This window comes from Limanda limanda, chromosome 8 (assembly GCF_963576545.1).
Source record: "Limanda limanda chromosome 8, fLimLim1.1, whole genome shotgun sequence".
Lineage (NCBI taxonomy): Eukaryota > Metazoa > Chordata > Actinopteri > Pleuronectiformes > Pleuronectidae > Limanda > Limanda limanda.
Genome location: NC_083643.1, coordinates 27,943,921 through 27,960,246, shown reverse-complemented (window position 1 = coordinate 27,960,246; position 16,326 = coordinate 27,943,921). Strand labels below are relative to the sequence as shown.

The 16,326-nt window shown below is 38.6% G+C and overlaps 1 protein-coding gene across 1 annotated transcript in view; it reads right to left on the bottom strand.

Moving 5' to 3' along the window:
* The window catches only part of LOC133009276 (copine-8-like), a 61,513-nt gene that overhangs the window by 2,718 nt on the left and 42,469 nt on the right, over positions 1 to 16,326 (bottom strand). The window contains exons 9-17 of the mRNA XM_061076723.1: positions 15,519 to 15,623; positions 13,466 to 13,507; positions 12,586 to 12,661; positions 10,800 to 10,856; positions 9,951 to 10,012; positions 9,633 to 9,679; positions 7,618 to 7,799; positions 3,379 to 3,506; positions 807 to 909 (exon numbers count right to left, since the gene is read on the bottom strand). Coding sequence (XP_060932706.1) covers positions 807 to 909; positions 3,379 to 3,506; positions 7,618 to 7,799; positions 9,633 to 9,679; positions 9,951 to 10,012; positions 10,800 to 10,856; positions 12,586 to 12,661; positions 13,466 to 13,507; positions 15,519 to 15,623 — 802 coding nt within the window. The remainder of the gene's footprint in view (positions 1 to 806; positions 910 to 3,378; positions 3,507 to 7,617; positions 7,800 to 9,632; positions 9,680 to 9,950; positions 10,013 to 10,799; positions 10,857 to 12,585; positions 12,662 to 13,465; positions 13,508 to 15,518; positions 15,624 to 16,326) is intronic.

Below are 16,326 nucleotides of genomic sequence, written 5' to 3'. Positions count from 1 at the left end.
CGAACTGGTGGTGAGGCGATGCAGAGCAGTGAGTGCAAGCAACCAAGGCTCCAAGTATTTGAGCTCACCCAAAATCATTACACACATTAACTCTGATCACTCTAATTACAAAGCAAAATTATTAGAGCACAGCACGGTTGGTGGGCGCATGGGTGTGTGTGTTAGGGGGGTGGTTGGTTGGGAAGTGACCAGGTCTCATATTCTCTCTTTCATATTGCTTGTTTGTTTGTTTATGGGGATTTCCATTTCTGAGTTTAATCATTGCTGGACCCCAGGGCTCCTCACACGTTTGACAGAAAATTAACTGCATGAATAGAAGCAAGCAATGCAAGGACTGCTGCTGCCCATGAAAAATTTAATTTAATTGGGCAATCCACTGTAAGATGTTTTTGAAATTACCATTTCAACAATTTCAAGGAATTTTAACAGACTTGATGCACAAAAAACCATAGGGCAGAGGAGAAATCACACAAGCACAGAAGCAGTGTGAAGGCGAGGAGAACAGCTGAACCTGGAGCATCCATCCAAGCAACAAAACATCTGAGTGCAAGCGCACACTGAGCACAAGCAGAGGCTAGTTTAATGCAAGCACAGGGTTTTGAGTGAGACATCTCATAATGTCCTGCTCTCAAGCTGAAAGACAACGATCTTGAAGAAAAGATAAGATAGGGGATATATAATTAAATGTACTTGCTCCCTTTGCCTCAGAACAAAAACTTAAATCATTTAAATAGATCCCAAAGTTTACTTCTTTAAACCTGAAGCTCAGACGATCAAATATATTTAAATATGATCTGGTACTGTACATTGACTATAGACTCCTTGGTCTGTGCCATGTCCGTGATCACACCGTCAGAGATGATGAGCAGGATGAAGTACTGTGAGCCGTCCATCACTGCTGATGCATACCTGGCATAGAGAGAGAGAGAGAGAGAGAGAGAGAGAGAGAGAGAGAGAGAGAGAGAGAGAGAGAGAGAGAGAGAGAGAGAGAGAGAGAGAGAGAGAGAGAGAGAGAGAGAGAGAGAGAGAAGGATGTCAGTAGACTAATGAGCAAAAATAAAACACTGACACAAGGCTACATAACTAATTAGTTAATAAGCTTTTGTCTTTTAGGCTAACATCTATGAGTATATATTAATGGGAGAACTCCAGTGACCAGATTGCTTGTTACTACAGAGCCTCTAAATCTGTTGTATAATGTCCTTTGTGGCTCTGGGAAAACTTTCTACAGAGTGGCTCCAGTTGTAACTCGCCATAAAGTCACCAGTCAACAGTCAGTCTGGGTTAGAATCTGGATACAAGGTTTAAAAGATATACTACAGTATACTACAGAGTCTCTCCACCGCTGCAACTACTTTTATATTTTTATATTTTGTTCCTCACCAGTCTTGCTCAACTAATCCAAAGTACAATAATAAAATGCTGACTTGAACCTACCTCAAATCTCACCGATAACATTTTCCAGTTCTTGGATGCATATATTATTTTGAAAAGTTTTTTGCATTTAAAGCACAAAGTAAAATATTATTTTAAAATAATATATAATTTAATTTAAGTAGAATAAATCTCATGGAGAAAATCCTAATACCACGAAAAACTATTACAAGATAAAGATAAACATGATCTAATAAAATACAGTATGGTTTATGCTTTAAATAGACTTACTGAGACACCTTGGTAAATCTTTGAGCTTTACATTAACACATACAGTAGCTTTCTTTGACATGAACCAGGGTAAAATGTTTGAGATGAAGTCAATATTTGGGGTTAATGTTAAATAATATGGTGTCACTTTTTTAAATATTTTGTTTATGATGCATTCCTGGGTTTTAGTCCGATGCTCCACATACGTGAGTGTGGTACCATGCACCTATTCTCAGGCTGAGGGGGCGGACAGCACTCGGAGAGATAGAGAGGATTGAAAGTCGATGATGAAAGGTGGGAAAAGTGCTTGTTACAGTCACTCTGTATGATCAGGTGACGAGATCTGGCGATAGGGAATGTCAGGTGGAAGTCAGAAAATACTGCACTACATAACACTATATAGGTTTTTATCAGTGGCTAAAATTGGGCAAGTGCTTCAGACAGTCCATGGAGTCACGACTGGAAGTGTATATTATTCTCTTTGAATATTTAAAACAGCAGGAGAGCAGCTTCTTGCATTTATAATTTGTTGCCCCATAAAAGATTAACTACACTGAGCAGCCATATGTCATGTTAATCAGGTTTAGTTATTTTAAAACTGGAGGAAAGATTTTCCACTTGTGTCTATAAGAATGTATTGACTACGTTTACATGGATATAAATCTGATTGTGATTACAGTCAAAATACAAAGACTGTGAACAGCATTGTCTAATTACCTTAACCAAAATAAAGTCACACTGTCTGCAATGAGGTGTGCAGGTGGACCCAAAATGCAGAAGCAAGCAAAATACCCAAAAAGTGTCCTTTTAATAAGGGAAATGTAAAACTACAAAAGACAAGATACAAAAACAAAGGCCTAAAAACTAAATTAACAGAAACAGAAAAAAACACTGGAAACCAGCAAAGACACCAACAAGGCTAAACTGAAAAAAACCTAGAAAAACTAGGAACAAGGCGACACTGAAAACATGAGAAGCAAAATACTCTGATGAGCTAAAGACGGTGACGAGTGAACGACGACAAACTGACAAAGACAAAGAGAAGCACAGAGACTTATAAACACAATGGAGGGAGGGATAATAGAACAAAGAGGGGACACATTAAGAACAGGTGCAGACTATCACAAAGGCAAGAAACAGTCAAAAGCAGGAAATAAAGTAACGGGCACACAAGAATCATGAATTAAAAATTAAAACTAGAAGCGGACACAAACCTAAACACAAGGAAACACAGTAAAACTCAATTAACCAAAGTCATGACACATATTTAGAATAAGCAATAAGCTAATTTATAATTATGGAATTTACCGACCTTAGTTTCATTACGTAGACATGTATATAAATGTTACTGAAGCGTCCTATAGACGTTTTAACAGCATTTGCAAAAAATCGATAAACGACAGTTACCAAACTGCACACAGGATGGCTGTGACACTATGAAGAAGTCAGATTTCGGAGGTGAGGGAGGAACCGTAGTTTTGCAGCGCGTTTTATGGGAAATGGATATTAAGTAAGTTGTGATGGCCGCAAACATTGAAAATGCAATAAAAAGATCGCAGGAACATCGGATGTATGATGTGGTAAATGGGATGATGATACCTGCACAACTATACATTTTGTAGTGCAGTACTTGAGGACAGTTGTTTGTGTGTGTGTGTGTGTGCGTGGGTGTGTGTGTTCTTTTGTGTCTGCCTACATGTTCCTGATCACTGGCTGTGATTATAGTGGACCTACCTGGCCACATGGTTAATAACAGGGGAGAAGTGGGTGGGTCCGTAGAGTCGCACAGATTTGAGACTCTGGTAATAGGCCTCCATTACCCCCTCAATACCATTGCAGTAGGGGTTTTGTGGATTACCATTCTGCACAGAAACAAGAAGACAAAGCTACTGATAAGCAAACATTAGAATCATTTTCATTAATATATTTCATATGCATATTTCAGTTTTAACGTGATCTAAAGTCATGACGGCCATCATTTTGCTGCTGTATTTAAGTATATAAATATCTAATGTTGTGGATGCTGGACGTGTAAGCTTAAAAAAAGGTTATTTTAGGATCATTTTAAATCTCCCTCATGTTGTTGTGTGATAATCCCTGTGTCAGTAGAGGCTAGACATAGTATTTGCATATAATTTCAACAGCTGCTGCAACACATTTCTAGTATTTTTGTTAACAAGACGCTTTTAAAATCTATCAAGATCAATTTGTACCAAGTTCCTCTTGGGAAATGTTCTAAATTCTTTGGTGAAGATGTTGACATTTGAAAGATATTTCATGAACTCTAAAAACACAAACTTCATGTACAAAGATGATGCTGATCGTCTGTGTCTTTTTCCTTCATGTGTTTATCATGATTTCAGCCAAACAATATTGAGAAAAAATTTACAACTATGTAAAGTTAAAATGTAATTAAACATAGTTTTGTTATTTAGAGACAGAGCAGCAAAAACGAATAATACAGCAGCATCACCCCGAAGGAGTAAATGATAAAGTATTAGCAGATTTTATATCCCTTTATGGGGAAAAGGATGGGATGGAATTTTATTTTATTGGCATGTTTTGGCTGCAAATTGCAGGATAACTGGATTACATACACTCTCTGAGACATCAAAAATGGCCTCCCCAGGGCCACAACATCAATAACACTTAGATGTTATCAAAAAATATTACCTAGTGTAAGAGGCACTGGAAGGCTGCAACCCCGAAAGGATACACAATCCAATCTTACATTAAATATATAAAACATATTTTAGGGAAATGTTGACAGTTTAATTCTTCTGTTGCAGCATTTCAGTAAATAATGTCCCGAGGCGAGCCATTTCACATTTTAACTCAGCATGAGGAATGGAGAGCAAGAGAGGCACTCTGGTACAAACGGGTGATATGCAATCTGTCTGAACGAGAGGCTACAATTGGAAAAAGATGTGAAGATAGTTTGTCTTAGAATGAGGTTTAGGAGAAGTTCACCAACTTCTGGCTTCTGAAGTAAATTCTCATTTGAAGAACCAAAGTTGTTGTGGTGTTTTTGTTTCTCTGCAGATCCCAAAACCTTTGGAAAGGTTTTATAAAAGAAAGAGGAAATAGTACATTATCTATGCCATATGTTTGGGCTTTTTAATTATCTCAGTAAGAAACAATCTTGACTGACTGTGCTTGGCTGGACTCGAGTATGAACAACGCACATGAGACTCCTTGGCTTTGTAAATAGATATTGCATAATTACAGATACAGATTCAGGGGTGGCCTCATCCCGCTGTTACTACACAGCTGTAGCCGTCCTCTTTAGGAGCTGACTAAGTTAAATCCGTAATGGTTACATTAATGCCTACAGTGTGTGCCTTGTTCTGGGCTTTGGTGCCTCGGGGAGGCTGTTACCCAACATTGAGCAGCTGTAATGGCTTTATACGCCTCTGGAGCAACATCTGAAAACGACAGCAGAGCAAGGAGAGGATAATGGCTGGCTGAGGAAAGGTCAGGACGTCCAGAGCCCCACAGTGCTTGACTAAGTGTCCTTGGGCAAGATACTGAACCCCAGAGTGCCCCTCCTCATGGGGAAAAGTGCTGCACATAGATGCACTGTATGAATGTGTGTGTGAATGTAAAAACTGTACTGTAAAGTACTTTGAGTGGTCATTAAGACTAGAAAAGAGCTATGTAAATACCAACCAATAACCATAAACATCTGCAAAGTGGGAAAGATGTATTGAAGGAGGATGAGAGAATGAAAAAGGACAAATAACATTCACAATAGTGTTTTCATGAGCGTACGATCAACTGAAAATTAAGAACTGTTGTCTTTTTAGGCTACAGTAGATTAAAGTGTTGAAGTAATGGGTATTCAGTTGGTTGAACACTAGTAGTTTAAATAAGTACTAGTTGAATGCTGAAAATGCAGACTAGGATACCGCAGATTATTTATGCTTAATGGGGACAAGTGGATGATTTTCATATGTCTGAGCTGGAAAACAACACTCACATATTCAAGAAGAAACTACAAATTGTCACTCCAGAAGAACTTTCACTGGCAGCTTAGAGAAAAAATGAATAAATAGATGTGAAGTGTTGCGACGGCTAAAATGACGTGTTTACAGCCAAAAACTAAACACCTCATTTGGCATTCATCAGCAGTGTGTGCAGGCTGGTTGGCGGATTGTATTCATGTTTTTGGACAACAGCATCCACCCCCCACCAATAGACCATTGGTCCTGTGTGTATGAAAGGTTCGGTGCAGGCTGTGTGTTTTTCAGTTTAACTTCCTGAGTTTTTACATCGTTAGAGTAAAACGTTGTGTTATCTGGGCTCTCACTCGGATGGACATGTTTCTCCAGCTGGCATGAAAGATATCAAAAAATGTATTGTCTTCTGCTATTTATTATCTTAATGTTGCTCAAAATTAGCACAACCTTTAACAAGAGTCCTCCTGGTTCATCACGCAATAAAAACACTTCCAAGATTCATAAACAAATCACATATTACAAATATTAAATCCCAAGGGGAACACAAGAAGGAAGTTTGTAAATCATTCAATTTAAAAGGTGAATAGTGACTGAAACCAGCTCTGCCAACATTGGTGCGTACATGAGGGATGTCTGAGGTTAAGTAGTTGCTTGATCGTGTGCTGTATGTGCTGGTTTTTGAAGAGGGGTTAGGTAGTTGGGACGTTTTAACAGCAGAGCTTTAGAGATAAACAACATGAGATGTCTTTTCTTGTTTGTATTGAAGTCCATCCAACCGAGCAATACAGAGAACAACGATGTGCACGGAATCTGTCATTTGTGATGAATATATATGAAATAAAAAATTATCTTTGATGCCCCCACAATACAAACCTACATTTCCAAAATGTTCATGTTTCCCAGAAGATAAAACCAACACACACAAAAAACAACACTGTTGACTTTTCCTGTATCCATTATCAAATAACTCCACATCGACTAAATTAATCATTCAATTCAATAATTTGTCCAGTTCTTTGGTATAGGACCAAACACCTGTAAAAGCCTCGTTTACTTTGTGTTTAGCGTTTATTACCATGGTAACATCACAAAGCTTAAATATTTGAACATGTTACAGTTCAAGCCTCAAATGACAGATTTTATTATTATTCATATTTTTTAGATATCCATTATCTATACTGATTTTTCATTGAGGGTTGTGGGGGGAAAAGGAGCCAACCCTGGACAGGTAGCCAGCATATCACAGGGCCAACATACAGAGACACAGAACCATTCAAGTTCACATTCAAACCTCTGGACAGTTTAAAGTCTCCAATAACCGAAATCTGCATGTCATGGGACTTTGGGAGTAAAGACCTCAGTCAAGTTTGGATCCAAAGCATGAACCTTCTTGCTGTGAGGTGACAGTGTTTACAACTGTACCCCAATGCTGACACACTAGAAGTTATCATTATCGTTATTACTATCACACAAAATAAGTCATCACCATAGCCTCTGCATAAGCCAGCATCTTATAACATGCAGCTTTCATTTTTATGATGACTGCAAAAAGACTTCAACCCAGAATTACCACTGGCAATTTCGATTTAATTTGTATTCTATTACCTCCATTATTCATCAATTTGAGAAAGTTGTCATGATTGTTTGCAAGAGAAACACAGTGCTGCCTTCTTGTTTTGTGCAATGAACGAAACATATTTTTCATGTTGTAAATCGAACCAGCAACTTCTGCTAAACTGACCAAGAGGCTTTTAATGTGAAAACTAATGAGGAGGTAGAGTTCTCTAATGTTTGGCTTTATTTGGTGATAATTATTATGTGTAAATTACATAAATGAATAAACATGAAGATTTTTGTATGTTTTGTAAAAGGGAAATGGATCCACAAATTAATGAAAGTGTTTTTCCAGTGTTCATATCTACCTTAAATAAAAAGACGGACGAATAAATGTATGACAGATTGGAAGGCTGGATGTTTGGATGAGGCAAATGATGAAATAAAGCTGTTTCCTCACCAGGGCAAACTCATGTGAGACCCGTCCGTCTGGTGGAAGCTTGGCACCAAAGCCCAGTGCAGGAAACATCTTGTCACTGTCGTAGTCCTGGATGATCTCTCCGACCGCCCGCAGCGCCATGGCGTAGTTGTTCAGCTGGTACGGGCTCATGTAATGGAGTGAGGTGGGCTGGGATGGGTTGCCTGGGACCCAAATGATTAAACAAAATACAACACACCTCAGCATCAATCTGTAATTTTGCCTGCTCCCCTCTGGGGCTGTGAGTCATATTCAAATAAAAAGGAGGGGAGTGGGTGGAAAGAGGTTAAAAAGCCGACCAGTGTTTGAGCAACACAATTATTTCCCTGTGGCACAGCTGCACTGGAGGCAGAAATAACCTCACTGGTTGCCTTAATCCTCAGTGGTTGGAGTGAGGAGCCACAGTTTTACATTATGCAGCCGCTGTTGCAATTAAACTACCACACTAATGGGGTGGTGCTGCTCCAGTGATCTGCTGACCTTTCAGGAGTGTCTCTCTACTGCTCATGAATGAAATGAAATCAGTGTGATTACACAGAAATAATGCAGAAATATCGATTTTTATTTTTTGCAAAAAAAGGTTTTCCTGTCCATAAGGTGGGGAACTGCTCATGATTATTTCAAATAGAACAAAGGCATAAAACATTTTTTTATGAAAATTTTAATTTCATCTTCAATAGTCTTGCCTTTATTTTTGTCATCAATAGAGACAGGAGAACAGATCAAATAAATGCATGAAAGTACACCTAAAAAACTGGGAACATAATGGATAATTACATTAAAAGAAAAGTCTGGTGTTATATGTTTTTTTGTTATCGCCATCAAACATTATGTCAAACTGTAAAATGTTTAGTTCATCATTAAATATGTTCCCATCTCCCATATACTCCCACTGAGGCACTCAGCCCAGAGTCTAGTCTTTTCATTAGACGATGTAGATATTTTAAATTGGTCATCAATATATATTTTCTATGGCTTATTAATGTCACTGAAACAGGGGAACAGGAAAAAGCATATGGATGGATTGGATTTGGATTTGTATTTATATAGCGCTTTTCTAGTCTGATGAAGACCACTCAAAGCGCTTTACAGTACAGTTTCACATTCACCCATTCACACACACATTCATACAGTGCATCTACTTGCAGCACTTTGTTATTCTATGGGGGGCTATTGAGGGTTCAGCATCTTGCCCAAGGACACTTCGGCATGCAGATGGTTCAGACTGGGGATCGAACCGCCGACCTTCAGGTTGGAGGACGACCCCTCAGCCACAGCCGCCCGTATGCTGGGGTCTATTTTCAGCAGCAGATTTACACACATTTGGTGTGCTAATTGGTGTTTATGGTAGCAGGACGGTCTATGTGGAATTGTAAATAAACTACAGCAATGGGGCAATTGGATCCCAACCTCCACTTGGTAAAACATATGGAAGGATGTTGATTTTGGTGTTTTTCTGGCCTTATCCCTCATTATGAAAAGTGTAGTGACCTCTTTGTGCAAAGTTACGAAATGACACAACCTGTGTTGGTAGTTTAAATAAAACATTTGAAATGGGAGAACTTTACCCATCACTAAAACAAAAAACAGAAGTATATACGTATATGCTTGGAGGATACGTACGTTATTTCTTTAATCTGAGCCCTATTTTTTCCATGTTTTGGGTCTTAATTATTAATGACAAGAAATTGGTTTAATATTGAGCATGAACACTACTAGCAACCGTGAAGCAGCTGCAAACTACTGTCTGAATTGCAGTTATAAACACTGAGGCACATAGTGTGCAAACTGTGGTCAATAAATAAGATCAAACTTCAAGTTTAAATCTATAAATAAAAAAGCAAAGTGTCATTAGAATAAATCAATGAAAATGGACTTATAAGTAATGAGTCAAGAGCTCACACCACATCAAGATCTGAGCGTTAACCACCAAAGTTTGAGTGGTTGGACACACCTAATGGATTACACTGATAAGAGCAAAGCTTAAACACACTTACCATTTGATGCTGTGAAATCAATTGCCACTGTGAAATTAATCTGAGTCCTACAAGAGAAAATAAATCAATCAATCCAGGAATCATGAATCACTCTAGATTATACCACAGCATGTTTCAAAGCATGCAGCAGCGAGCAATTAGGCAGCGGGCTATCGGCAGCAGTCACTCTTAATATTGGAGCTCAGAGATAAACACTGTGCAGTAATTCTCTAAACTGAGTCTACACTGCATTTTAACTGCAACTGGATTCAATGATAAGACTGATGCCGGAGCTGAAGCTTTAGAGAATTCACTTGAGGCCTGTTGTTGTGAACTTACCCGCCTCTGATGTAGTCCAGGAAGGAGAGTTCAGTGTCCACCAGGCAGGACAGGAGCGTGACCTGCCAACCACACAAGAGAAGGAGTCACCATAACATGTAGCTCCTGATTCTCAGATTGTTAGATACCTTGTTGAGGTTCTTCAGCTAGCTGTGTCGTTTTTACCTTGACTACTTATTCATTAGTAAAAAAAGGTTACCCCTCTCCTCTCTGTAAAGCCACTTGCTACAAACTTGTATAAATGGACTACAGTAATAAGTTTACTTTAACTTATTGACATGAACTTCATTGCAGCTGGTTCCTCAAACTGCTGAGCCACAATTACACCCAGAATAATGCTCAGTCGAGCGCACCATCACCAAGGCCCGATAGTCTACTCAAGAAACCACATTCAAATTCACTCTATCCAGATTTTACAAATATCAATCCCTAAACATGCCTAATTGTTTTCATCATGATTCACAATATACTATAATAAAATGAAAACGCTGAAAAAGTAATGTTAAACAAAGTGAATTCAATTTGTCGAAATTGAATGCGCTCTTCCTTGGTTGATGCCCCACCCCTCCACAAAATGACATGGTAATCCGGGTATTATTTTCTTAATTCTACCAACGAACAAACAAACAAATAAACAAACACATAAACTTGAAATGATTGTTAATAAAATATGCAGCACAGACTCAAACACATGCATGTCTATGAGTCTTGTAAGTTTATCTAATACAACTCGTTCCCCTGACACTGTCTCCTATCTGAAGTCACGTTAACTCTGAATAGCCACTTTCAACTTGTGCAGCATTAGTGTAACAGTGCAAAAACATCAGCTAGCAGAGAGCACAAACTCACCGTTCCTGAGTTTTGGTATTTTTTCTTCTTCTTTCCTTTTTTCTTTGGATTAAGCACCTGTGAAGATAACACACACTTAGTCAGTACCGTGTAATGAGTTTGCACAGATAACATTTATCGCCACATTAATTAGAAGTCTAGATTTATTTATTTTCTCTCTTCGCAATTTATATCTGAACTACTAATCTATTCTTTCATAATGTGCGTCCTGGTAACTGGAATAATCCAACTGCAGATAATCCAGCACAGAGCTGATAAGAAAAAAGGCGTGAGTGAGAGTGAGAACAAGCTGATTCAAGCTACGCTTCATAAGCACCTTTACTGACTCCTGATTGTCAGTGATTTATGGTCTGCACCGACACAGCAGCTGAAGATGTTCATAGACCAGTGAGTGAAGTGCACTTCGAGGAAGGGAAGAATCTTGTTAATTAATCATAAGAGCCACTATATAATCACTGGTGTACTCCTCCATGTCAGTGTGCATATAGTGTGTGTGAATCACAATATAAACCAGGAGGAACTGCTGAATAAGAATGAGGAGGTGTTGGGTCCCACTGGAGAAAAAAAAACTTAAAAATGAGGTCAAACCAGCTCACCCTGCTGAAGCATCTTGTAAATGTGGAGCCAATCAACTACCAAGCCTATCAACATGTTGACATTCCAAACCTCGATTACACAGTATTCATTACTTCATTATCACAAAGGGAAGTCGGTACACAGCTACAGTAGGTGTGTCCGAGGCCACATTTTGCCATGACGACACTGTCAAGGCATTCCTGGGATATTGAGTTCATGAGAATGGGATTGACAGACTCTTGTTTTAAAAGACCAGATCCAATTTGTAAAGCAGTGGATCAGTCTATTGCTCAGCTCAGATGTTTATTGGTCCAAACAGAGGAAACACTGAATTCACTGAAAAAATAAGGCAGACTTGCTGATATGTATTTTGTGTGTGCGTGTGTGTGAATTAAAATGTAAGAATGTGGATTTGTAATATTACAGAAGCAATAACACACAATAAGAAATAAACCCCCGTTTTAGACAAAACACATTTGCTTCAAAAACATATCTGCATCCAGATGTAACAACCAGGTTTGTTTGTTAAGTAAATAAAGGTTTAGCAAATATTTGCTTCTCACACAAAGGTAATTGTGACCATATCTGGCTAATCCCATTCCTCCCTGTGTCTCTGGAGCCAGTTGAGTTTATGCTTGCTAAAGTCTGTCACTCATTTTAATACACAATGTTTTGAGCTTGTTTTGTTGTTGTTGTTTTTGTCAACTCATATTCACTTAACAGTCTCAACCAATTTTTGAACAATTTCCACACATCTTAACAGCTGAACAGCTTTAACAGCTCCTCTTCTACTCTTTTGACAATCGCCACGGTGTCGTAACGTATGAGACATGTTGTTTTTGAACTGCCCGTCAGATGAATGGATATTTAAGACAGTCTAGTCTTGATTAAAAACACTTTCATTGTCTGCTTTTCTCTATTTAGAGCATACCATATGACTGTCTATTCTTCCTCTCATCTGTGACGTCTTCCCTCAATCACTGGAAGAATGCTGATTGGAATTACCAGCTTTGTTTAGCTCAGCGTGACGTGAGATGATTGGTCTGAGTTTCCAGGGCGATTAGCCAAATACCGTAAAGGCTAGAAAAGGCGCTTTGTCAACATTTTAGGATTAGTCCTCTGGTCTACAGAGATTTGTATATTAATGGAAGAGTAAGTGAGAATGTGAGTGTGTACAGGTGTGTGTGTTTGTAAGAGAGAAGAAACTCACCTCATAGATATGGAACTGTGACTGGCTTCTGGACATTTCTCTGTAGCTGGTGCTGAACTCGCCGATAAAGTCGTGGCTGTAAAAAGAACACAGCCCCATTTCCACCCATGTTAATACTGTAGTGAAGCAACTTCAGAAAATGCTAGGAACCCATACAAATATATTAATAAGACTTGCTCAATTATCACAGACTTCATTAATTTCTTTTTCATTGTCTGTTAAGTGTTGCAAGCTCCTTGGTTACCAGAGGCGTGGGCACTGCTTCAAATTTTTCATAATTTCATGGAGATAATCAGTACACTTAGAATCATGGTGAGGAATTAATGGGAGCTTGGGGCAAAATGTCCTTGAAATGTCAAAAACTGCCTGTGAAATTAACAATGAAGGGGCAAACTGTGTAAATTCCCTCGCTTCAAAAGATAAGCACTATGTTTATCCCTGACAGACTGTATGAAGTTATCTGTAGGAGGCTCAGGCAGTTTTAACAGTTAATATGTATTTACAGCAGTATGGTGAGTTGTCACATAAGGTTCACTGGTGATATTTTTCAACAGTATCCGCTCTAGCTGAGAGACTTATATTATCAGGGCAGTTTTTCTTTTCAAGGGGGTGTACATTATTAGTTTCCTATGGAGAAAAGGTCGCTCTAATTTTTAATGTAGACAATTAAAAGGTAATAGTCTGGTTTTCACAGGATAAATCTCATAGGTAATTAACACATTTACTTTGCCACAGGCCCTTATTGCATATGCATGAGGGATACCTTTCACGGCAGGATGTCAGTGACACGATAATAACTACACAGATACAGACGGATAGAGCATCATATCATACAATGAAGTCATTTCATAACACAGAAGAAAGAGCATTGTTCCCTCACCCTCCATCTCTGTCCCAGTCATATACCTCCACTTTGATGCTCCTGCAGGTAAAGAGGAAGAGAGAGGGACATCCTATTAAAAAAACAATTAGCATCACTGATTTAAAGTGTTTCTGCATAAAAGGCTGGTAACCGGTCCATGGAAGGCTGATGTTCTAAGTGGATTGGCCTATGTAACGCAGAATGTGTTTTCTTCATAAACTTTCTTATCAGTATACTTAAGTGTAAACATATATAGGAACCACTGACACAGTGCATCCCACCACGGCTGCCCAGTCTTTTAAATCTGTATCATGACTAGATATATTGAAACAAACTGTTGATGGTGGTAATGCACCTTGACGTTGGTTGCCACCCACCAATAAACCAAACATAGAGACAAGTCCTCTGTCACAAAAGTGTGTTTATAACCTGGGAGTGCTTATGTGATTTGAGAACTGGTTGTGTGATGGTTAAAGTACTGCGCAGGTTCAATATAGGAGTACATTCATTAAATTAACTTTACCTATATCAAAAGACACATTTAGCCATAGAAGAAAAGGACAGAGGCTTCCATGTGTGTCCATGGTAATAATGTGATTTCTTTCTATCAATATTTTCTCAGAGGGCCTTCTTGCACCTGGATATTCACATGAATAGTAACACGTCAGAACCTTTTTTTCCTGTAAATCCAACATGACATGAACAGGTAATTAACATTTGGCAACGGCTTGACACATTTATGGCTAATATTTGTTGGCTAAGAGATCGGCTTAAATAAACACAAGCAAACTAAACAGCTTCATCAATTTGAAAACACATGTTCTGCAAATCCACATAACACAACAAAGTATAAGCACTGCTGAAATTTGTATCAAAGATATAATCTTAATCATGCCATCAAAATGTTGAAACTAGAATGGCACTCAGCACACCTCCACCAAGTTTGCCACCTACTCTGTGTGTGAAAGGTGCTTCATAAATAAAATGACCTTGCCTTTTATCACCATATTGCTCTTACATCAGATAAACATACCATGTACACAGGATTTATTTTACAAATTGCAGGCAATTAGGCAAAATATCGCTGATAGAGTTTAAAGGAATATATACTGTGAATACAAATCAATCTCCTAAAAATGTATTTTTGATTCACTACATTTGGACCATTACCCTGGATTTGCACAAAATGTCACCATCATAGATGTTTGAACTCTACAGATGTCTGATCATTTTCATAAAGATCTCTGCATTATTTCTTGAGAAATTCAAAAGCAATTTTAAGGAAAGTGAAAAAAATTAAATCTTTTCTGCAACAAAATGAAATTCTTCCCTGACCCATGTCACATCCTTTCACCAGTTTAATGGACATACGTAAGTAATTTGTGTGTAATGTTTCCAAAAAACACACAAAACAAACATGATGAAAACATAACACCTCTGATGAGTAGCCAACTTCATTAACTTCAGATGTCACAGACCTCTTGTCTTTGTACTTGCAGCATGTGATGCCAAATTAAGTTGTTTTCTGTTTATGTGTTTTCTTAAGTTGTATTGAGCTCTCTCTGCCACAGTAATATTGGGACTATGAGCTACATTAGATAGTTTGAACTTCAAGAACAGCAATCTGTCCATTTAGGAAGCACAAGTGATTGTGAATCTATTTCACAAGCTTTTGTGCAAATGAAAGTGACATCGGGTGCAGTGGAGGCAAAAGCAAGAAAAAACCCCAAACAGAATGGTTTTACATGTGGTGGAATCTTTCTCTACTTTTGTGTTCTGCTTGTGTCCTTGTCACTATGTACACTATGTAGCATGAGGCGGTACCTGCAGCCCATCAGGTTGCACAGTTGCACCGTATGTGCCGGTGTAAGTGTATAGTGTTCTTAAACATATATTGCTGTTAAACCTAATCAAATCAAATATTAGAGTCAAACGGCTGTTTCACTTGGATCCTTGTGCACTTTTAAAACTCTGCTGTAAAAATAATGTTCTCCTATGTCTGTCCTTTGTGAGAATAATTTAGAAGTTAGACTGTGAACATTGTCAGTAAAGTGTTTCTCTCTCCCTGTACCTGTCATAGTCTCCGTTACACAGCGCCCTGACAGGGATTTTAAAAGCCTGCCACACTGGATCCAGATTGTTCTTCACCACCTCTGTTTTGTGGCAGATGGTATACCTGTAAGACAACACAACATTGTTAACAGATGAAAAATCTACCCAGAAGGTAAAAACAAAAGCCTTTGTGCCCCTCGTCTCTTCGTAACACAGGGGAGCGTTTGGTTAGAAGTATCTCATTCAATTCATCCGCTGCTGAAATAACTTATTTCCCATTCTTTTTTATACAATAACCAGTGTGGCTCTTTGTTGCCGCAGCGTGCTGCTGTTATGCCCTGGGGCGGAACATTTAGGCTGCATCAGTAAATACCCAGCTGCACAAAGAGAGAATGTGCTAAGTGCGAGATGCTGAAGTCGACTTGAATAAAAGCATCTGCAGGGCAAAGACACTGTGACCCCCACACACTGTTTTCACTTAACTCCATCTTATCCATCTTTCTCTCCCTTTATTTCCCTCTTGTCAACGCTGTCCTGTTATCTCTGGCTCATCCTTCCCTTTGCTGCTTTCTCCTGTTGATGGCTGGATGGCATAAGTCACATACTGTATACAACAGCAAGCATTACGTAACGCCACATAGGCAGTTTAGACCTTATATCCTGTATATGAGAGCTTTTTGGAGCATGAAAAATTACTCTCAGCGTCTATATTCATTTCAGGCATCTTTACATTCTGTGTGTATGCGCTTTTGTGTGTAAAACTGAGATAGCTGCTTTTGTAAATTGAGAAAATGGATGTCCGCAGATACCACGTGGGATGCGGCATG